This window comes from Gopherus evgoodei, chromosome 3, assembly GCF_007399415.2.
Source record: "Gopherus evgoodei ecotype Sinaloan lineage chromosome 3, rGopEvg1_v1.p, whole genome shotgun sequence".
NCBI lineage: Eukaryota > Metazoa > Chordata > Testudines > Testudinidae > Gopherus > Gopherus evgoodei.
In genome coordinates this window covers 54,091,749-54,108,481 of record NC_044324.1, presented here as the reverse complement: position 1 = coordinate 54,108,481, position 16,733 = coordinate 54,091,749, and the positions used below count along the sequence as shown (strand labels likewise).

At 42.5% G+C, this 16,733-nt stretch overlaps 1 protein-coding gene across 2 annotated transcripts in view; it reads right to left on the bottom strand.

The window, feature by feature from the left end:
- MCPH1 (microcephalin 1) overlaps nucleotides 1-16,733 on the bottom strand; it is a 203,078-nt gene that overhangs the window by 101,730 nt on the left and 84,615 nt on the right. For both annotated transcript variants that reach the window (XM_030555569.1, XM_030555568.1), the window contains one exon: nucleotides 14,581-14,658. In XM_030555569.1, the coding sequence (XP_030411429.1) occupies nucleotides 14,581-14,658 (78 nt within the window). The remainder of the gene's footprint in view (nucleotides 1-14,580; nucleotides 14,659-16,733) is intronic.

Here is a 16,733-nt window from a genome sequence, read left to right as displayed (position 1 = left end):
CTATATTTCCTTATATGAAAGTATGAGGAAGTGTGAAATGGTTGAAAATATTCTGTTTATAACTGCCCAAGACATTTTAAAATAATTTAGAAACTAATTAACATTTAGAGAAAAATTCAGCATTGTAATAAAACTGACTCCAGGATTATGGTCCTTGATCTAATGACATTCTACAGCAAGCAGGCACATAGCAAGATCAAGACAAGTTTGAGAATAAATTAAAAAATTCCTTATAAGATCAGTCCTATTTCTTAAACAAACAAGATAGCTCTATACTACTTGATAATCACGATTTAAATCTTTCAGTTTTTAAAAACAATATAGCAGCAGCCTCACTTGAAAATTAGACTTGTCATATGACTATGAAGTGCTATGTAGCCTGTATCTTCCCTCCAATAATTGAAAATTAAAATAATTACTGTTGACCATGAACTGATTTGACATTTTTTAAATCTTAAAAGATTTGCAAAGGAAGAGTCCCTTTGGAGAGTGGGAAGGAAAGGACAGAGAAAATCATCCTTATTACCATTGAAATTTTACCCATCACTGATACACAGTTTTCATATTAGACTGCCACAGCATGTTAATACCAGTTATCCTGAGGGCATTCTGCACCAAAAAAAATTATAATTCTGTGCAAAAAAATTAAAAATTCTGCACATCATATTTTAAAATTTTGCAAGTTTTATTTGTCAATAAATAAATGCAGAGGCTCCAGCGTGAGAGGGGGGAGCACAGGCCACTGGCTGTATGAAGGTGGGAAATCACCCTACTGCCTCCCTACCCCCAGGACATGGACTCAGGGGTGAGGCTGCACCCAATCCTGCCACAGCACAAGGCCTGGGCCTGCCCCAGAAACACCCTGGGGCCATGCCCCTCTGCACCAGGTGCAGGGCAGATAGGCTCAACCAGGCAGGATCCACATGTGGAGGGGCTCAACATGAGGCAATCCAGGTGTGGGGTAAGAGGATTCTGTGTGGGACAATCTGGGTGCAGGCAGCTCAGTGGAGGGTCTAGGTGTAGAGATCTGGATGCACAGAGACTTGTTGGGGGGGAGGGGGTGGGGTTCCAGGTGCAGGGACATTGGGACTCTGCAAGGGCTTCCAAGTGAAGGTTGTTGGGTCCCAGCTGAAGGGTCTAAGTGTCTCAGCGGGGGGGGGGGGGGGGGGTTGAGGAAGGGGGCAGTCTGGTCCTGGGAGAGTGGCGTTTGGTGTGGGGGGTCTCAGTGCAGCTAGTTGGCAGTCAGTGGCATGGGGGGCTGGATGTGGGGGCGGGCATCAGTTTGGGGGTTTGAGTGCAGGGACCTCAGTGGGGGTGGTCTGGATGCAGGTGTGAGGGTCTGGAGGCAGGGGATCTGGGTGCAGGGAGGCTCCAGATGCAGGGGCTGAGGTTCAGTGGGGTGGGGTTTGGGTACGGAGGGCTTGGAGGTTTCTGGATGTAAGGGTTCTTGTGAGCGTTGGCAGGGATGTCTGGGCATGGGAGGTCAGGATGCATGGGGGTTGTGTGGACGGAGGGAGCACCTCCCCATACAGTGACCCCCCCACACCCATAGGAATGATAGGGGCAGCAAGCAGGGGAGGATGCTGAGCTTTCTGGTTTCTGGGGGTGGGTCTGACACCTAGCAGGGGAAGGAGAAGTCCTGTCCTCTTCTGCCTCTAGCCCAGTTGGGATTAGCAGCTGATCCCAGGCTGGGGTGTCCCTAGCCCCGCAGTGATTTACCTCTCTGCCGGCTGCTCTGGGTGCCTGAAGCATTGTATGTGCACTGCTAGGATGCGTGACTGCTCTTTCAGCTTCTCTTTGCACCCCCGTCAGAAAGTAATTTTTCTGTGGGGAAGCAAAGAAATCTGCAGGGGACATGAATTCTGTGCAGGCGCAGCATTCCCCCAGGAGTAACCCAGTGTAAGAATAAGGCAGGGAGAAAATTAGATAGAGGATTTAAAAATCCATTACTAGTACTGCTTACATGCAATGCACTTTAATATTGCAAGTTACTATGGTATTAGTTCTTTCTTACATAGAGTACATTTCTCAAGGATTATCAATATATATCTCCATATAATCTCTGTTAATCTAACACAGGTGGAACAAACATCTATAAAAGCAGAGGTTATTTTCTCTCTTCAATATAATGTTATGCTGACAGTGTTACTGTTCATACCAACACAATATCCGTCAAAGAAAGTTTATAGCCGTACATTAACAAGAGGAGAATCAAATTGTTGTTTAAACAGGATATTTATTACAAAAAATTTCCTCATTACTGTGTAGATCAACTGCCATTAGCTTTAATCTAACATTTGTTTTTCCGTTCTGCACTTCTACAGGATCCAGCTTAAAGGACTAACTGGGACAGCGGGCAAAATAAGTAGCATCAGCCAACCAGGAAATGATTTTAGCACAAAGGATGCAGACAATGACAAATGTATTTGCAAATGTTCACAAATGCTAACAGGAGGTAGGAATGGTTCTCTCTCTCTCAATCTTCCTATTTTTATTGGCAGTAAAACAGTCCATCAGGTAAATAGATGGTAATTTTGACGTATTGAATCCTGACTAGAGACAAAGTCCAAAACTCACAATTGGAAATGCTAGTTCAGTGAGTTCAAATTTTCTATTTTACCATTTCAGACAGCTCAGCTAAAGAAAAAATGAGAGGAGTTAAAATTGGGGAGAAATAGGCCATCATTCTCTCACAACTTGTGTAACAACAAGGCCTGCTATTGTGAAACTGGTATGAACAGAAGACAGCAGAGTGCGCATCCAAATAGCATGGGAAAGTAGCCCAATGATCAAAATGCCCCCAAAACGTATCAGGAATCATCTTTTTAATCAACAAGATGGTTTCTAATTGTTTAATTAGGCACAAGAAATCTCTAGTGATCCTGTGGGAGCTAAGCATTTTATAGGCTCTTTAAAAGTATGACAATTAGAATGTAGTTGTCATGAAAGAATACATTTCTGTAATACAAAACATTACTTTTTTTCATATTTAAATATAATTTGAAGTGAGAATACATTTACTCAAAGCATACCAAAATTATTATGTAGGTGGATAAATTCTGGATCAATTTTGTTCACACGTTTATTGACATTACATTTTAGATTGTTTCTGTATCTTAAAGCAGGTTTAACTTTCTCTGTAATTCTGCAATCCAGTCATACCTTCTGTAATTTAAACGTTGCTTAAGAGCTACAGGGAGGCATACTCAATTTACAAAACGGTGATCTGCTTCCTGAGCATACAGATTGCAAGTCTGAATGCAGTTTATATTTATCCAAAGGGAGAACTGGATTATTGCCTTATAAAACACAGCATTCCTATTCCATCAGTATAACAAAAGTGTAAAAATATTGTTTTTACTAATAAAAATAAAGTTTCCCTATTCCTTACTAACAACTCAGGACAACAAGTGAAATCTGAAGAAAAAGATGTGAAACTGAATAAATGTAGCTATTTTTTTCTCACCATTCCTTTATGCAGAGTTCAGCTAGCTGTTTCAGTACTGAGGGATTTAGAAATAGTGCACATCTTTACATACTTTAAGAACTGAAGCAAACTGAACTCACTGCAAGGGAAGCATTTTTCATTTAAGCAGAAATGTAGGACTTAAAAGTGGAAAATTATATAATCTTGAGAGAAAGCAGAAGGAAAAAAAAAGATACAATATCATGATTATCATCTTCAAGCCAAATTCTGCCCTTAGATCTATCACCATCAACCTCTGAAATATGTAGTAAGATAAGCTTTTGAGGAGCTGATTGAAGTGCCCACTCTTAATTTACAACCACATCCCATAAAATGCTACAACTCCTACAGCTAAATTATGTAGTGCATATTCCTCAAGTATTTTACTCAGCTATTGTCATAAACAGATAGCTAAGGGTTAATGTTCTTTTACCTGTAAAGGGTTAACACAGGGAACCAAACACCTGACCAGAGGACCAATCAGGAAACAAGACTTTTTCAAATTTTGGTTGAGGGAAGTTTTGGGTGTGAGTTCTTTGTTCTTTGTCTTGGGTCTGTGCCCTCTCGGCTCTGAGAGTGATTTTTCTATCTCCAGGTTTTCTAAGCTTCTGTTTCCAAGTTGTAAGTACAAGGATAGTAAGACAATAGGTGTATATTGTTTTTTTGTATTTACATGTGTGTAGTTGCTGGAATGTGTTAAATTGTATTCTTTTTGGATAAGGCTGTTTATTCATTTTTTTTCCTTTAAGCAATTGACCCTGTATATTGTCACCTTAATACAGAGACCTTTTATGTCCTTTTTTCATTCTTTTTATATAAAGCTTTCTTTTTAAAACCTCTTGGAGTTTTTCTTTAGTGGGGACTCCAGGGAATTGTGTCTGCAGCTCACCAGGGGATTGGTGGGAGGAAGAAGTCAGGGGGAAAAATCTCTTTGTGTTAGATTTGCTAAGCCTGACTTGGCATACCCTCTGGGTGAGGGGGGAGAGAGGTTAGATCTCTCGGTGCTTGTGTTTCAAGGACTTGAAGCAGGGAGGGTGGAATCCCTTTGTTTAGATTCACGGAGCTTGCTTCTGTATATCTCCCCAGGAACCCAGGGAGGGACACCGGGAGGGGAGGAGGGGGAAGGGAAATGGTTTATTCCCCTTTGTTGTGAGACTCAAGGAATCTGAGTCTTGGGGTCCCCAAGGGAAGGTTTTGGGGAGACCACAGTGAGCTAGGCACTGTATAATTCCTGGCTGGTGGCAGCAATTACCAGGTCCAAGCTGGTAACTGAGCTTGGAGGTTTTCATGCTAACACCCATATTTTGGACGCTAAGGTCCAGATCTGGGAAGAAATGTTATGACAGCTATATACATTTCATCATGGTTAAAGTTAGCAAGGAGGAGAGACCTGGAGGCACATGAGTGAAAACTAGGTATTTTAATGTTCCTGAAACTAGAAAAAAATAGGATCAGCACACTGTAAGGTATTTGTGCATACAATTTTAAAAACTACCTACACTGATAATTTCATTATTTCAGTTTTGTTTGTTTTCTGTTCTTACAGGATGGTGGTTTGATGCATGTGGTCCCTCCAACTTGAATGGAATGTACTATCCACTGCGGCAGAACACTAACAAATTTAATGGTATTAAGTGGTATTACTGGAAAGGATCAGGGTACTCTCTCAAAGCCACAACTATGATGATCCGACCAGCAGATTTCTAAATGCCCTTTGCATTCTATGTGAATTGTGTGTTGTATAGTCTTCAAAAACTACATTTGCCAAACATTTAAACTCACGGCTGCAATTGGTCATTTTCCAGCCCAGAAAACATGCACTAGTATTCTGAAGGGATCAATTCGTTCTAATTCTTGAATTGTGATAGTCTTCATCAGTTCAAGCTCACATTACTCAACTAGACACAACAAAGTCTAAAACATGAAATAATCTGTGTAACAATGATTTTGGCAGAAAGACTGAGTAAAAATGATGTCCAAGAAACTGTCAGACAATGTATGGACTTTGTTTTCTTAATCATTTATGTTGTGTGTGTTAGTAAATAACTGGAACTGTGAAAAATATCTAAAAACTTAGTTTTAGAAATGTGCCTTTGTGCTCATCACTGAACTTTAAACATTACATTAATATAAAATTCTCCTAACTTGCAATCTAAATCTAGAACTATTTTTCTATCCCATACCTTGTTTGTAGTTTATGTACATATATAATGCCTTGTAATTAGCTAATTTTTATAATTAAAGGATACATTCCTTTGCAAAGACTTCTTTGCAAATAGCGTTTAGACTTATTTGGGGCTTTTCTTGTAGTCCACATCAGTTTATTTAACAATCTTAGGAGAAATAGCATTTCCATTTCAGTGCTTTGCATTTATTCTTGGAAAATACTGTGTATAATTGACACTATTTTATGTTTTTTTTAAAAATAATCAGATTTTGTACTTATTACAGTTGATATTTTAAAGTACAAACTCTCCTGCCAATTATAGTATGGTATCATGTGTTTCATTATATTTTCTATGAAGATTGCACTTTTCCCCCTTTCTAGTTGTTTAATGTATAACAACTGAGAATTAAGTATTACATAATGCTGTAGCCTTACTTAAACACCAGACAACTGCTGTTCTCCATGCAATTAAATATCACCTGATGTTTAGACCTTTTGTGAAAAATAAGCTAACTTTTATAACTTCTTTAAAACCAATCTGCTCTTTTATGGAAAAAAGCTCATGTTTATTTCTTAAGATAAATTTTATTGCATTTTAGAAAGAGAAAGAAGAGAAACCTAAAAATATCCTATGGTCAGACAGTTTTTCTGTGTGGGAAATAGCTGTATGAGACTCAGGCAATTCTGAGTATGGTGATAATCTAGGCCTCAGTGTATATCTTTAAGTGAATATATGGCTTTATTGGGTGATTTTTCCCTATGTTTATTGTAATAATATGCTTAAAAAGTATGTTTTATAGGTTATTAATAGAAATGCTAAAATTAAGGTTCAGAAGACACTTCTCTTCTAAACACTTTTCAATATTCTATAGAGATCACACCAAAATATTACTTCTGGGTTGAAATTTCTCATGCTTGGTATCAGTCCCAACATGACAATTTTAGAAATTTTTCATTGACTGCTATTGAACTTTGAGTTCTAAATGTGACACAAAGAAGCATGTTTCGGGTAATGAAAATTTTCTAGATTTTTTTTGAGACTCAGATAACAAAACATGTTAAAGTCTTTTTATTTTTCTATATACACATTGCATCAGTAATTGTGATTGATGTTGGGAAATGAGTTAAAAAGAAGAACAATATTGCTGAAAATCAACTGCTCTCAAAAAGTTACCCCGTTATATGCTTTCAGTGGCAAAAACAGACTGCTGTAGTAGTAGCAGCAAGTAATGTATCAGAATTATTCAAGGAGAATGGAGGCAAAATATATATTATGAGACTTATAAAAATAATACTTCATTGTGATTTATATGAACCCCATGAATGAAAACTTAATTGAGTTGTCCTAACAAGCATTTTACATAATAAGCAAAATATAATTAAGACTGTTATTTAAAAATGTAATATTACTTCTAGCAAGCTTATAACATTCTTCTTCAAAACATACGAAGTCAAAAGATTACTTTGCAAATCACTTCCATAAAACAGCTGTCTTACAATGGTATAATACTTTATCCTCCATTTTTAATTCAACAGATCACCAAAATATTCATAATACTTTTATTAATATGAAGAAAAACAAAAGATATCCTCAACATCTGAAAGATTTAGGTCATCACTCACAACAACAATCCATTCTTTAAAAGTGCTCATTAAGGAACACCTTAGTATCAGAGAGCACAACAATGGGCACAGTATGAATGACTGGTCAGTCATTAAATAAAAACCTCAACTATAATCTTCAGTTTGTCTAAGGAAAGTACAGGGACAATATCAGATAATGAAAAGAATGCTGATTTAAGGTTAAATTATTTTTTCCTATTATGAATTGAGTTGCGTGAGACAGATCCGTAAAATATGAATTCTTGTTTCATAATATTGTTAAAAATTATCTGATGAGTTGCTCAAAATTTTTGGCACATCTAACAAGCAGACATTGCTGGTCTAGTCTGATTTTCCAAAACTCTCAAGCCTGGTCTACACTACGCGTTTAAACCGATTTTAGCAGCATTAAACCAATTTAACGCTGTACCTGTCCACACTACGAGGCCCTTTATATCAATATAAAGGGCTCTTTAAATCGGTTTCTGTACTCCTCCCCGATGAGAGTAGCGCTAAAATCGGTATTACCATATCGGATTAGGGTTAGTGTGGCTGCAAATCGACGGTATTGGCCTCTGGGCGGTATCCTACAGTGCACCACTGTGACCGCTCTGGACAGCAATCTGAACTTGGATGCACTGGCCAGGTATACAGGAAAAGCCCCTCGAACTTTTGAATTTCATTTCCTGTTTGGCCAGCGTGGAGCTCAGATCAGCACAGGTGACCACGCAGAGCTCATCAGCACAGGTAGCAATGCAGTCTCCTGAGAATAGAAAAAGAGCTCCAGCATGGACCGCACGGGAGGTACTGGATCTGATTGCTGTATGGGGAGAGGATTCAGTGCTAACAGAACTCTGTTCCAAAAGACGAAATGAAAAAATATTTGAAAAAATGTCCAAGGCTATGATGGAAAAAGGCCACACCAGGGACTCAGTGCAGTGCAGAGTGAAAGTTAAGGAGCTCAGACAAGCATACCAGAAAACCAAAGCAGCAAACGGAAAGTCTGGGTCAGGTTCGAAAACATGCCGCTTCTACGCTGAGCTGCATGCAATTTTAGGGGGCTGCGCCACCACTACCCCACCCCTGTCCGTGGATTCTGAAGTGGGGGTTGTTATCTCAACCATGGCTGAGGATTCTGTGGAGGGGTAAGATGAGGAGGAGGAAGAGGAGGACGACCTTGCAGAGAGCACACAGCACTCCTTTAGTCCCAACAGCCAGGAGCTTTTTGTGACCCCGACGGAATTACCCTCCCAAGCCACTAGCCCAGACAGCGAAGCCATGGAAGTGACCTCTGGTGAGTGTACCTTTGTAAATATAAAACATGGTTTAAAAGCAAGCTTTTTTTAATGATTGATTTGCCATGAGGGCTTGGGATGCATTCGCGGCCAGTAAAGTTACTGGAAAAGTCTGTTAACATGTCTGGGGATGGAGCGGAAATCCTCCAGGGACATCTCCATGAAGCGCTACTGGAGGTACTCCAAAAGCCTTTGCAGAAGTTTTCTGTTCCGTCCACCATGGTAGGACACTTTACCATGCCATGCATGTAGCAAGTAATCGGGTATCATTGCATGACAAAGCCTAGCTGCATATGGTCCCGGTGATTGCTGGCATTCAAGAAACATCCGTTCTTTATCTCGCTCTGTTATCCTCAGCAGAGTGATATCGTTCATGGTAACCTGGTTGAAATTCAGGAATTTAATTAAGGGGACAGAGCTGGCCATTTTCCTCCTGGGCTGTTGCTTAAAAGAAATCCTTCCTTGCACGTAGCCAAGCGGGAGGAGGGGAGGAAGGATAGCGCTGAGCTTTTTTGTGTTTGGCTAGCAGGAATCTTCCCAGCTACCGGCCATGCGGTGGGGGGAGAAAGGGGGGTGATTTGCAGTGATCTTCCATGATACCAGCCATGCGGTGGGAGGAGGTGTAAAGCAATCATCCTAGAGAATTGGATGGGGGTGGGGGGGGAGGTTAGCTTCTACTGCTGCATGTTAACAGGAAAGAAGCAGAGGGCACTGTGTATCTGAAGGCTGGAGAAGCTGAAAGACAATGGCTTACCATGGCTACATGCAAGCTGAATTCTGATGCCCGGACCTGCATCTGTGAGATCTGTAACACCAGAGCTGCAGGCACTCAATATTAAGATGCAAAATGCGACCTTGTAGTGAAATCACATGTGCTATGTAAGGTGAATAGTGTTGTTCACTGTGAAAGAGTATAACCATTGTTCTGTAAAATGTATCTTTTTAAATACTTCTCTCCCTTTTTTCCTTCCCTCATGCAGCTGCACATTTTTCAAGCCTCCCTACTCCATCCCGAAAGCTATCTCAGATAAGGCAGAGGAAAAAGAAGACGCGAGACGAAATGTTCTCTGAAATCATGGAAGTAACCCGCAATGAAAGAGCTCATCTGAATGAGTGGAAGGATGTGGTATCAAATTACAGGAAAGATGCCAGTGAACGTGAGGACAGGAGGGACGCTCGAGATAAGAGGTGGCGGCAGGAAGCTCTGAGGTGTAGGCAGGAAGATCAGAGGTGTAGGCAGGAAGATCAGCGGTGGCGGGATGCAACGCTGGAGCTGATGAATGATCAAACTGACATCCTCCAACGTCTGGTGGATCTTCAGGAAGAGCAGCAGGGTCACAGAGTGCTGCTGCAGCTCCTGTGTAACCACCTTCACCACGTTCCATATCTTCCTCACCCAGATGTGTAAGAACGCGTGGAAGAAGGCTTCATGCACACGCCCACTCCACCCCCGTGGACAGTCCAACCAAAAGGCTGTCATTACATTGAATGTGTTTAATGGCCTTTTCCTTCCCTCCTATCCTCCTCCCAAACCACACCCGGGATACCTTGTCAGTTCTCTGCCTCTTTTTATAATTACTTTTTAATAATGAATACATGATTTTTAAATGAAAAGTGACTTTATTTCCTTAAGCAAGCTGTAATCGAATGGAGAGAGTGGGTTGCTTACAGGGAAGGAGTCAATCAAGGGGGGGGTGGTTTATGAAGGGGAAACAAACACAGCAGTCACACCGTACCCTGGCCCATGATGAAACTCATTTTCAAAGCTTCTCTGATGCGCACCGCTTCGTGGTGTGCTCTTCTAATCGCCCTGGTGTCTGGCTGCACGTAATCAGCGGCCAGGTGATTTGCCTCAGCCTCCCACCCTGACATAAAGGTCTCCCCCTTACTCTCACACAGATTGTGGAGCACACAGCAAGCAGCAATAACAATGGGGACATTGGTTTGGCTGAGGTCTGAGTGAGTCAGTAATGTGCACCAGCGCGCCTTTAAATGGCCAAATGCACATTCTACCACCATCCTGCACTTGCTCAGCCTGTAGTTGAACAGCTCCTGACCACTGTCCAGGCTGCCTGTGTATGGCTTCATGAGCCACGGCATCAAGGGGTAGGCTGGGTCACCCAGGATAACGACAGGCATTTCAACATCCCCAACTGTTATTTTCTGGCCTGGGAAGTAATTCCCTTGCTGCAGCACTTTAAACAGAGCAGTGCTTCTGAAGATGCGAGCGTCATGAACCCTGCCTGGCCATCCCACGTGGATGTTGGTGAAACGTCCCTTGTGATCCACTAGTGCTTGCAGCACCATTGAAAAGTACCCCTTGCGGTTTATGTACTGGGTGCCCTGGTGCCAAGATAGAGATATGGGTTCCATCTATCACCCCCCCCCCCACAGTTAGGGAATCCCATTGCAGCAAAGTCATCCACTATGACCTGCATGTTTCCCAGAGTCACAACCTTTCGCAGCAGCAGCAAAATGATTGCTTTGGCTACTTGCATCACAGCAGCCCCCGCAGTAGATTTGCCCACTCCAAACTGATTCCCGACTGACCGGGAGCTGTCTGGCGTTGCACGCTTCCAGAGGGCTATTGCCACTCGCTTCTCAACTGTGAGGGCTGCTCTCATCTTGGTATTATGGCGTTTCAGGGCAGGGGAAAGCAAGTCACAAAGTTCCATGAAAGTGCCCTTATGCATGCGAAAGTTTCGCAGCCACTGGGAATTGTCCCACACCTGCAAAACTATGCGGTCCCACCAGTCTGTGCTTGTTTCCCGGGCCCAAAATTGGCGTTCAATGGCTAGAACCTGCCCCATTACCAGCAGGATCTCCAAAGCGTAGGGGCCCACGGTTTGAGATAATTCTGTGTCCATGTCCTCATCACTCTCGTTGCCGCGCTGCCGTTGCCGCCGCCTCCTCCTCGCCTGGCTTTGCAGGTCCTGGTTCAGCATAGACTGCACGAGAATGCGTGAGGTGTTTACAACGTCCACGATTGTGGTATTGATCTGAGCAGGGTCCATGCTTGCTGTGCTATGGCATTTTCACAGTTCACCCAGGAAAAAAGGCGCGAAATGGTTGTCTGCTGCTTTCATGGAGGGAGGGATGAGGCTGTACCCAGAACCACCCGCGACACTGTTTTTGTCCCATCAGGCACTGGGCTGTCAACCCAGAATTCCAAGGGGCGGGGGAGACTGCGGGAACTATGGGATAGCTACCCATAGTGCAACGCTCCAGAAATCGACGCTAGCCTTGGACCATGGACGCACACCATCGAATTAATGTGCTTAGTGTGGCTGTGTGCACTCGACTTTACACAATCTGTTTTACAAAACCGGTTTATGTAAAATCGGAATAATCCCGTAGTGTAGACGTACCCTAAGAGAGACTATACAGGTCAGATAAGGCAATGTCAACCATTCAGTGGCTTGTACCACAGCCTGCAGTGACTGCAAGAAGAAACTACAAATTAGCATGAGTGCCTTTTCCTGCCTCCTTCCCCAATAACCTTCAAAAGCATAAGCATTATATATTTCTCCATTCCTATCCCATCCTCCCTTCTTATGAGATATAATAAGAAAAGGAAGGTAACTCTTTTGAGTACAACTATGGCAATTACAACAAGAAAAATTAAAACACCTTGAGATGGGAATGTTTGAAAAGAGGATAGATTCACCTATTCACAGATAAAGTGCAACACAGACAAAAACTCTGCACAACCATAATGTGCCTCAACCTGCCTTTTTAATGTCCCCCAAGCCTTCTCTTTCCTACTGAAGGAATGAAGGTGATAAGCAGATACTATATAGAAGTGAGGAAGTTAACAAAAGGCAGAAATCACTCTCACAGGGCTTTACAGAATGTTGTGCAAAACTACTGATAACATGCCAAGTTATTAATGAGAAAAGGGGTTTAAAAGAAACAGAAGACCCTACAGCTTTAAGCTAAAATCATCTGGCTTTCTCCTGCGTCTCTTTTCAACATACTTTATAAACAGTGATTGGCACAACAGAAGCAGCACACCTACCTGGATAGAAAACAACATGCTAGTTATTTGCTGCCCCACAAAACGTCCCTCCACCTCTCTTCAAAAGGACTCTTATGTTAAACAAATCTATAAATGCACCACTAGTTTCTTTCTACAGTCACACAGTGACTTTAGAATAACACTTGTATTTTTCTTGACACCAGGGCTGGGCAAACTTTTTGGCCTGAGGGCCACATCGGGGAATAGAAATTGTATTGCAGGCCATGAATGCTCACAAAATTGGGGTTGGGGTGCAGGAGGGGGTGAGGGCTCTAGTTGGGGGTGCAGGCTCTGGGGTGGGGCTGAGTTGATGAATTTGGGGTGTAGGAGGGGTTTGGAGGGGCAGAAGGGGGATCAGGGCTAGGGCAGGGGTGTGGGAAGGGGTGCAGGTTCTGGCTAGGGGTGCAGGCTCTGGGATGGGGCTGGGGATGAGAGGTTTGGGGTGCAGGAGGGTGCTCTGGGCTGGGATTGAGAGGTTTGGAGAGCAGGAGGATCAAGACTGGGGCAAGGGGTTGGGGTGTGGGGAGAGTTTCAGGGGTTCAGGCTCCGAGCAGCGCTTATCTTAAGTGGCTCCCAGAAGCAATGGCATGTCCTTTCTCTCGCTCCTACCCAGAAGCGCGGCCAGGCAGTTCTGCACCACCTCTGTAGCTCCCACTGGAGCGTTTTGAAGCTGGAGCGCAGCCATGCCACAGCTTCTGAGAGCCGCATGGAACGGCCCCTTAGCCTGCACCCCGGCCAGAGCAGGGCAAGCCCCAGACCCCACTCCTCAACAAGAGCACACGGGCCGGCTTAAAGCAGCTCGTGGGCTGTAGTTTTCCCATCTTTGCTCTACACTATAATAGCATGTTATTAAAAATCAAAGAGAAACCTTTATCTTGGAAATATTTGGATAAAATGATTACGAATGTAAAAGGGATTTAAAAATCCCTAATTAAAAAAATAGAACAAAATTGTAGTTAGGAAAGCAAAGTTCAATCACCAGTTAAATGTTCTCTAATCAAAACGTGTGAAACACTATATGAAACAAGTAGCTGAAGAAAATATGCCTTACATATCTCAGACAAATTGTAAACCCTTTTGTGATGTGATCAACCATTAGATTGGTACAATCCTGCTTGTATCAAAGCCCAAAATGAATTTACTGCTTAATAACTTCAGACAATATGAAGTGGGGGTGTACCTGGAGATAGCCCAGTATATACAGGTAATAAAACTTTCGGCACAAATGCTCAAGTCATTGCTGGGAAGCTAGCATTTAAGAAGTGCTCTGTATTACTCATTTACAGGGTTGTGAAGCCCATAGCGACTTTAAGTTCCTGAAATCAATTCAGTGGAAAAAACAGTAATGTAAGCAGCATCTGGAACAGAAGTGTTAAAGCTGTGGCCTGTTGCCTTTTCCCACTTTATGATAGTCTTCAACTGAGACACAAGCACAGCAAGAAATAAGACATGATACTACAAAACTCAAGAACGTGCGTATTTAAACGTGAAACTTAGGCCAGGTGTACACAGACTTATATTGGTATAACAGTATAACGTTGCTCAGGGATGTGAAAAATCCTCACTCCTGAGTGAGGCAGTTATAGCAACCTAACCGCCACTGTAGATAGTGCTATATGGACAGGAGAGTTTCTCCCATCAACATAGCTACTGCCTCTCCCAGAGATAGATTAACTACACTGATGAGAGAAGTTCTACTGTCAGCAAAATAGTGTCTTCAGTAAAGCTGCACCACTGCAGCTTTTTAAGTGTAGACCTGCCCTTATTTACTCAGATGTTATTCAACAAGTGAATCTCTTTCTAAATGTTTACATGTTGTACCACAGGTTTTGCACACTGTTCAGGAAGGAGGATTGGACAAGAGTGGGGAGAGAATGTGAATGAGCAAGAGAGAGAATACGTGTATCTATATTTTTTCTAATAAAGACACTTATTCACGATAGCCTGTCACCATTATTACCCCTAGATCTGTAACTATTCATTTAACAGAGAAATGAATATAAATTCATAAACAGAGGAACATTTGACTTACAGGAGCTGCAGGGAAATTGGCTGACAGTTCATATGGTTCCTCTGAAATCCAATGTCCACATTCCAAAGACCACAGTACCTAAAATAAGTTAAGTAATAAGTAGACACTTAAAATTCTATAGTACTTTTTAAGAGGCAATAAAACAGGAGCCACTTTTAAAACAACTAAAATTAACAAATTAGAATAGTTGGTTACTTCTTTTTTTTAAACCCAAATCAAATGCTTTCCTGTAGATTAATAAGAGGTTTAAAAATAAGAATTTGTGGTTGCTTACTTGAAGTCTTTCCTTTCTTCAAAAGGAACAGGTCCACATATCCTCAGGGTGGATAATCACCTGTCTGTAGATTTAGAATAAAAGCTGATTGGATGGCTGATAAAGAGACTAGCCCCTATCTTCTGGAGACCCTCTCAGTTTTGAGATGCTTCCAAAGCTAGCCTCTCTGGATTGCGAAACAAAATAAAAAAAATAAAAAAATATGACTCATCCTGCATCAGCACCTTGCCAAAATAATACTCAAAGAAAACATTTACTACTGCAGAGAACTTTAAACAGATCTCCCTTTTTCAGGGAGGAACAGTTCTGTGGGCCTATTCCTTCGAAAAGGGAAAATTTTCAGGTAAGCAACCAAAATTTCTCCCATTCTCTCTCTCAGAGCTAGGTCCACAAATCCTCTGCATGGGATTTTCTCAGCAGTGACAAAATTCCTAAGGAGGGAACAAAATAATGTCACTGAAAGAAAGGATTCCTTTACTCTAAGGAATCACCAGTGTGCAGAACCCACATGACAAAGGCTGAATTACCTGAAAACTGAATATCTATCTTGTAAAGCAAGGTATATATGTATGCAGGGATGACCAAGCTGCAGTTTTACAGATTTCACTGTAACCGGCCTCTCCTTTCTCCACCCATGATGCCACCACCACTTGTACTGAGTGAACTCCGATGCCCAGTGGAGAACTGAATCCTTTTGCTCTACACGCCTCAGCAATGCACCAGCGTATCTATTCAGATTGATGATTTAGATGTCTTAGCACCTATTTTTTCTTGGATGAAATAACAACACTAAGTCTGTTTTTCTTATGCTTAGTCCTTTTCACATAAAACTTTAAGGCTCATCTTACATTCAACAAATGCCATAGCTTCTCCTTTGGGTGAGAAGGATGTGGACAAAAAGCAGGCAATGAGATCCCTTGTGCTTGATGAAAAATCAAATTCACTTTGGAATAAAGGTGGGATCCAATCTCAAAGCCACCTTATCTTTGTAAAAGATGCAGCAGGATGGATAAAGCTCCCAACTCCAACAATTTTCTTGCTGAAGAAGTGATAGCAGTCAGAAGAGTCGTTTTGATAGTCAAGTAAAAAGGACATCTGCATTATGGCACTGAGTACAATGTTTAAATTCCAAGGTGCAGATCTAGGCTCTCTCACCTGAGAGGGGAAGGTGATGAGCTCTCTCACTGCCTCAAAGGTCTCCAGTGTGAAGGGCAGCTCCAAAGCCTTTCTGCGACTCTCTCAGGAGGGGAATCCTGAAGAGTTGGACTTGACTGACCCCTTGTTGGTGCAGGAGTCAGCAGTGCCAGGCGAGGTGGTGCTGCGCTTACTTGGCCCAACGTGGGTCTCACTGCACCAGAGTCCTTCCATCCCGGCCTCGGTGTGGATGAGTGCCCTCCGTCCAGCTTCTTCTTCTTGTGGGGCACCCAGGGACTGGGGAACAGTGCCATGCACTGCCATATGTGGATCCCTGTTGGTGCCGAGCATCTGTATCCAAGTCCTTTCTCGGCGCTGAAGTCTCCTGTGTCAATGCCGGAGCATAGTGCACCAATGCTGAGGTGCTATGCACTGGTTTGGCTGAACTCGGCTCCGAGTGGGGGCAGAGGGCAGCCTCGATCAGAAGGATCTTCAACCGTTGGTCTCTTTCTTTTTGAGTCCTGGGGCAAAATCCCCTACAGATTTTGCAATGGTCCTTCTGATGTGATTCCCCCAGGCACTTCAAGCAGGAAGTGTGGGGGTTGCTCCTGGTCTTTTTACAAGCTGCACAGGGTTTAAACCCTGAGACCGAGGCATGCCCTGGCACTGGGGAAGATTGGGTAGGGAAGCAGGGAGTATCTCCAGAATAATTCCCTACTGGAATCCAACTATATAATGACTAACT